The following is a 6,977-nucleotide window of genomic DNA, read 5'->3' as shown; positions in this document are numbered from 1 at the left end:
GAAATGGAGCAGTGCTTTGGCCGTGAGTTGTTCCTTAGTGGTTGAGGTTCCAAAGGCGCACGGCTCTCTGATTGTATTGTTGGGATGGGATAGATAGATAGATGGACCCATAGGGGTCAATGGCCAGGTGGCTTGGAATGACACTGCACCCAGATATGGAGATGCCTGACGCTGTACAGTACTGACATCATATAGATGACATCACAATATAATATAAATAGAGACAGTTTCTCAGAACAAGTGAAACAGACGTTTCAGTGTGGAAGTTTGTCAAATAAGCTATTAATAGTCCTGTTAATTTTCAAATAAGAACAGATACAAACAGAAGCAGACGTGGACCAGTTCAAACCGCAGATAGGTCAAAACCAAACCAGGATGAGTGGTAAATGGCTGAAACGCTATGCCTTTCTCTTAGGCATAGCGTTTCTCTTAGGAATCCTATTCCTACTGAATGGGCCCTCTGGATCGCGCCCAGTGGCCCCCGGCCTGCCACGGGTACCACAAGAGGTCTGCTCTGCCATCGTCAACGGAGAGATGGTCGGCAAGAAAGATGAGATTGATCAGCTTATGGGGTCTAAGCAGAGGCTCTCAGAGATGTCATACCTTAGCATGACAAAGGACTGTAAAGCTTACATAGACAAAAGAGGTTTTATCACGGAGCCCCTCAGCGAGGAAGAAAGGGACTTTCCAATTGCCTACTCCATGGTGATTCACGCCGATGTCGAGATGTTTGAAAGACTCCTGCGTTCCGTTTACAACCCTCAGAACGTCTACTGTGTGCACGTGGACAAGAAATCCCCAGAGATATTCCATACAGCTGTGACTGCAATTATTTCCTGTTTCCCTAACGTCTTCATAGCTTCATCCTTAGAAAGAGTGGTTTACCGATCCTGGTCAAGAGTGCAAGCGGATTTAAACTGTTTCGAAGACCTTGTGAATTCTCCGGTCCAGTGGAGGTACCTGCTCAACACTTGCGGCACAGACCTCCCCATCAAGACCAATGCAGAAATGGTTCAGGCGCTGAAGATGCTCAATGGAAAGAACAATATGGAGTCTGAGGAAGTGCCAGACAGTAAGAAGGTCCGCTGGCAGTACGCCTGGCAAGTCACCGATACTGATCATACTCATATCAATACTATCGCCAATACAGGAATCAGGAAAACCCCCCCACCAATCCCCATGTTCTCAGGCAGCGCTTACGTTGTGGTCACGAGAGACTTTGTGAAACACGTGCTGCAGAACAAAGAGATTCAGAAGTTTATTGAGTGGAATCGCGACACGGATTCTCCCGAGGAACATGTGTGGGCCAGTCTGAACAGGATGAGCTCTGTACCAGGGTCACTGCCTGCGCACAGGATGTACCACCTGTCTGACATGAATGCCATCGCTCGCCTGATGCATTGGAGTGGTCATGCTGGTGATGTAACAGAAGGCGCCGCGTACCCTCCATGCACTTCGGTGGTTAGAAGAGGTTTATGTGTATATGGCACTGGTGATCTCCAGTGGATATTTCAACAGCATCACCTCATGGCGAACAAGTTTGATCCAGAAGTTGATGACAATGCTATTAGATGGATCGAGTCAATTCTCCGTTTGAAAGCATTGCATAAACAAGACTGCAATCTGTCAATTGCTAACTTGCGCCTTGAGAAAAAAAACTGAAAAAAAGATTGTAAACAAACCAATGTTATTTTTAAAATATAGTCAAGACTTCAATCTAAAAAAAAATGCAGTGTTAGTAAATAAAAAAATAATTGAATTAAAAAAAAAAACAGTGATTCAAGTATATTATGTTAATGTAGTAATTATTAGGAAAAAAATAGTTCAGTTAATATCAAGTACAACATTTTCTTGGTTTGTAGATAAATATATCCTAATTAAGTCATGATCTGAATAATATGTGTCTTTGACTTCAATAGTTATATTATTTTCTTGACCATTGTTGTAGTACACGTGATCTAGAAGACTTCCATGATCTGTTGTTGGAGAATGTACTAATTGTTTAAAATTAAATGTTGAAAAAAATGTGTCTATATGTTCGTCTTTGGTCTTTAAAAGGTCATCATTAAAATCTCCAAGAATGAGAGTTTGTGTTGTAGATATATTTTTTAACATTAATTTCATTGTGTTCTTAAAAATATTTAATTTCATCTTTGGTTCTCTGTAAATAAGGATTATACGAAGTTACATACCATAATGTAAAAGAATGCTTAAGTATTCTAAGGTGTTAGAAAAAAATAATTCTTCTTTGTGTATCTCATAACTTTTTGTAGTTAAAAACATTAAGCCACCTCCTTTTGCTTTTATTCTGTCTTTTCTCAAAATGTTATGGTTCAATCCTGATAATTCCATGGTAGAAAAACAATGATCACTTTTTAAATGTGTTTCAGTCAAAGCAATAATATCTAATAATAATATCGGTTCAAGAGTTATAGGCCAAAATGTAAAGTGGGCTGTTATAGCGCCACCATGTGGCCGACTGGTGTGATTATTTTTTAAATAATTTTACAAAAAACTATTAACCTCCCCTCCAAGTCTTGTAACTGTAGCCCTTACGGTTTCCGAGAAAAAAATACTTGAATGGGAGTTTGTGCAATTCCCATTAAAGTGGATGGGGAAATTTAATGCACTAATAAATCAATATCAAAAAATCTATCCATACGCAAATGGGCGTGGCCTATATGGGGAGTTGTGTAATGACCCAAGGAATCTAGGGAAAAAAAGATTTTGATTTTACGACCAACGGTGCAAGAGTTATAGGCCAAAAGGTAAAGGGGGCTGTTATAGCGCCACCATGTGGCCAACTGGTGTGATTATTTTCTTAATAATTTTGAAAAAAACTATTAACCTCCCCTCCAAATCTGGTAACTGTAGCCCTTACGGTTTCCGAGAAAAAAATACTTGAATGGGAGTTTTTGCAATTCCCATGAAAGTGAATGGGGAAATTTAATGCACTAATAAATCAATATCAAAAAATCTATCCAGACGCAAATGGGCGTGGCCTATATGGGGAGTTGCGTAATGACCCAAGGTATCTAGGGGAAAATAAATTTTGATTTTACGACCTACGGTTCAAGAGTTATAGGCCAAAAGGTAAAGTGGGCTATTATAGCGCCACCATGAGGCCGAATGGTGTAATAATTGTTTCAATAATTTGGCAATAAACTATGAACCTTCCCTCAAAGTCTTGTAACTCTAGCTCTTACGGTTTCTGAGAAAAAAATATTTGAATTTTAGTTTTTTCACTTTTCCATTAAAGTGGATGGGGAAATTTAATGCACTAATAAATCAATATCAATAAAACTATGCAACTAATCTCTTAGCCTTATACAAGTGCACGATTCCCGGTCAGACCGGTCATTTTGACATATAGCACTAAATTGGGAAAAATAAACTGTGGGAGGAGTAGTGGCCCGAAGTATTGTTTATCTAGAAAGAAACAAACAAAGTTTATCTATAACGATAGTCTGGTTGCCCTGTTAGGGCAACCACACTAATAATAAAGTGTGAAGATAACTATAGTCTGGTTGCCCTGTAGGGCAACCACACTAATTAGTTAGACCAGGAATTTTCAAAAAATGTCAGGCCAAGGACCCCTTAGCTTAGAGTGAGACGAAGCAGGGACTGCCTCTACTTGTATAAATCTTTATTTATTTATTTTTGTCTCCGCCAGGCTGAAAGGCATGACGAGAGAGTATGTTTTACCCCCTGTCCGTCCGTCCGTCCGTCCGTCCGTGTGTCCGTCATTCGATCTGTCTGTGTACAGCTAATCTCCGGCACTGTTGGCTTGCTCGCAGCCAAACTGTGCACACACAGTCCCTGGATACCAGAGCAGAACCTCTGCCCCAAATTTTTCACAGGGGCCTGTTATAGCGCCACCAGGAGGCCGATTTGTGCAAAACACATTTTTTGACAGTACTCCTACAGATTTTGTCCAAAAATCCCACAAATCGGTACACAGTATCTCTATAGTCATTAAACGAAACGGGTCTTTCAGATTTCTCATATTCCATCCTGATTGGCTAAAAATGCCTTCCAAAGTTTGCAGGAGTGCACCGTTTTGAACAAAATGCCTCAAATCATGAACACAGCATGCAATTTCCTTGAAATGTTGCACGCACATTCCCATTAGGCCGAGGAAGAACTAACATTTCAACATTTTCAAATCAGCCTCATGGTGGCGCTATAACAGGCCGATTCGTGTTTTTACCTATAATTGCACCGATCTGTGTAAAACTTTGTATGCACACTCCCTATAGGTCAAGGAAAAACCTTTGACCTGCATTTTTCACATCTGCCTTTTATAGCGCCACCAGGAGGCCGACTTGTGTAAAACACATTTTTTTGTACTACTCCTTCCAATTTTATCCAAATTTCACGCAAATCGGTACACATGATCTCTATAGTCATGTGATCACGACGGATGTGTTTGATTTTTCATATTCCATACTGATTGGCTAAGATTGACATCTAAAGTTTGCATTATTGGCTTGTTTTGAACAAAATTCTGCAAATCATGAACGCACCGTCCAATTGCGCTCAAACTTTGCACGCACATTCACACTATGTTGAGGAACAAATGCCAACCTTTTAACATTGGCCTGTTATAGCGCTACCAACAGGTCTAATTTAGCGAAACACATGTTTTTAACAACATTTCTCAAATCATGAATGCAGTCAGTGTCCGATTGTCATGCAAGGCCTAAGAAGAAATGGCACCCTTTTCACGTTGGCCTATTATAGCGCCACCAGGAGGCCACAATAGCCTACCTGACCTGGCGGAGACCTGTGCTCCGAGGAGCACTTTTTCTAGTCTTCTTTTCTTTTAAGCCTTCCATGCAACTTGATAAGAGCTTTCAAAGCTAGCTCACTATATGTAGCTGATTGTCTTATCAATGTTCTTTGACCGTGATGGTGATGTCATAATGATTATGTCAGTCTTGCGCAAATATGGAAAGGTGGCGGCTTGCACTCATGGGCAGTCTTGCAATGCTGAATTGGAACGTGGTTGCACTCTATTTTAACCCTTGCATTGTGTTAGAAAACTGCATCCACTTGTGGTGTTAGCGGGTCAAATTTGACCCGTGATTTAAATCAGCCCAAAATACTCAAAAAATAATTATTTTCATTTTTTTTTCTCCCACCTCATAGCTGACTTGTAATGCATTCATATTCATGTAAACACTTTTTAATATATTATGTTGGGTTAGGGTTAGGGTTTCATCTTTCAATATATCTCGTTTTCTATTATATATTTTTTTTGAAATTCACTCATTACATTTCCTATAATGAAGGCAATGGATAATGATGTTATCTAGCTATAATAATAGAATAATTAAGAATAATAATTGGAACCCACATCCATAATACATTTATAAAAAAAAATCCTTTTTTCGTTTTTTAACTTTAAAAAATGTCAATATCATTAAAAATAGTGACACTAGTGGTGTTAGGGTCCGAAATGACCCGTATACCATAGAAGTAAAAAGTCATTTATTTTTCATAAACTCAAACTTTATTTTACTCCTGATAGCAAATGCTAATTGAGGACAAGTCTCTCTCACTCTCAAACATGTAAACATTGAATATTGACAATTTGGGGGGAATTGAGCCACACTTCTCTTCCGGGTAATTTCGGACCCTAACACCACAAGTGTCACTTTTTTTTATAGAGACCATCAGAATTAATTACAAATTATGATAAATAATTTTGTTGCGTTAAAATGGCTATTTCTGAGGATATCATGAAGCCTCGTTCCAATAAAGAAATGTAAAGGGTACTTTTTACCTATTTAAACTTGAAAACGGGTAAACAATGACCATAACACAATGGAAGGGTTAATGACGTGACGCGCACGTCGCTTAACACCTACACTACAGGTCACACCATGGACAATTGATATGCGTCTAGGCTCCTTTCTATGTTAGTCTACCTGGTGTGAGTCGGGAGCCTTTGTAAACTTTGTTGAGGTGTGAATCTAAAGTCGTTTTAAATCTACGCGTGTGCCTGTGCGTGCTCCTGGTCAAATAGGTTCCTGCACGGCGTCCCATGAGCAATGCAACCCTGCTCATGGGTGTTGTTAGGCATGCATGGCAACAGTTTGTGTTGTGAGTGAGGTAAGATCAGAGCTCTGCTCGGCCTGTATAAGGTGTTAATATACTGCAGACTTCCTCTTCATCTCACTGCGGCCAAAGGTTAAAGGTACTTAGGACTTCCACCTCATCCCATCGAGAAGTATTATAATGCCTTTTAACAGGTCGTTCATGAAAGTCCTTGCGGTCTTGTTTCCAATGAGAACCTGTGAGCAATTAGGGGTTATAAGAGTCTTGCTCAGGGACAAATTTCATTTCATCGACACATACTGTATGCTGGCCTGGCCTGGAATCGAACCTGGGGCAACCAGGGCCTCTGGCTCTCTAGGCGGGCTCACTAACCACTCAGCTATGGCCGCCCCTATTCATCCCATCAAGAAGTATTCATCCCACCGAGGTAAAAGGATAAAGATATACTTAAGGCTTCCAATTCATCCCACTGAGTCCAACTTTGTCCTGAGAGAAAAAAAAACATAAGGAGATATCTGCCAGCCCCAGCAGAACCAACTCTGTCTTCATCACAGTCCATAGCAGCAGCTCTGACGATACACCACCACCACTCCTAGAAGGAAAGAGTCTGAATACTTCCTGACTCAGTTCTCTTGTGCTAAGTGTACGTCTGCCTTGACAACTCTCTTTAAACACATGCAGAGGACCCACGACCTCTACTGCAAAATGATGTCCGGACAGATCCCCTCAGCAGCCTGTCAGCAAATCACCACCAGCTGTGGAACCAGCCAGGAACATGAAGACACTGACAAACCAACGTCTTACAGTCATCAACAGTTTACAGAGACTTTCACTCAACCAGGAGAATTAAAGAATACTTACACAAGAAATAAATCTCACATCTGTAAACGATGTGACAAGAGTTTCAGTAAGTT

General features: G+C 40.3%; 1 protein-coding gene across 1 annotated transcript; it reads left to right on the top strand.

Moving 5' to 3' along the window:
* Nucleotides 1-375: 375 nt before the first annotated feature.
* Nucleotides 376-1,662, top strand: LOC311041943 (beta-1,3-galactosyl-O-glycosyl-glycoprotein beta-1,6-N-acetylglucosaminyltransferase 3-like; the record flags this gene model as incomplete). The annotated part of the gene is made up of 1 exon (XM_084052424.1): nt 376-1,662. The coding sequence occupies one exon, from the start codon at nt 376-378 to the stop codon at nt 1,660-1,662; it is 1,287 nt and encodes a 428-aa protein (XP_083908550.1).
* Between the last annotated feature and the right edge of the window lie 5,315 nt (nt 1,663-6,977).

Source organism: Gymnoscopelus microlampas, assembly GCF_963454915.1.
Source record: "Gymnoscopelus microlampas genome assembly, chromosome: 3".
Classification (NCBI taxonomy): Eukaryota; Metazoa; Chordata; class Actinopteri; order Myctophiformes; family Myctophidae; genus Gymnoscopelus; species Gymnoscopelus microlampas.
Note: the sequence above shows the minus strand (reverse complement) of the source record. Positions and strands in the feature narration are given on the sequence as shown.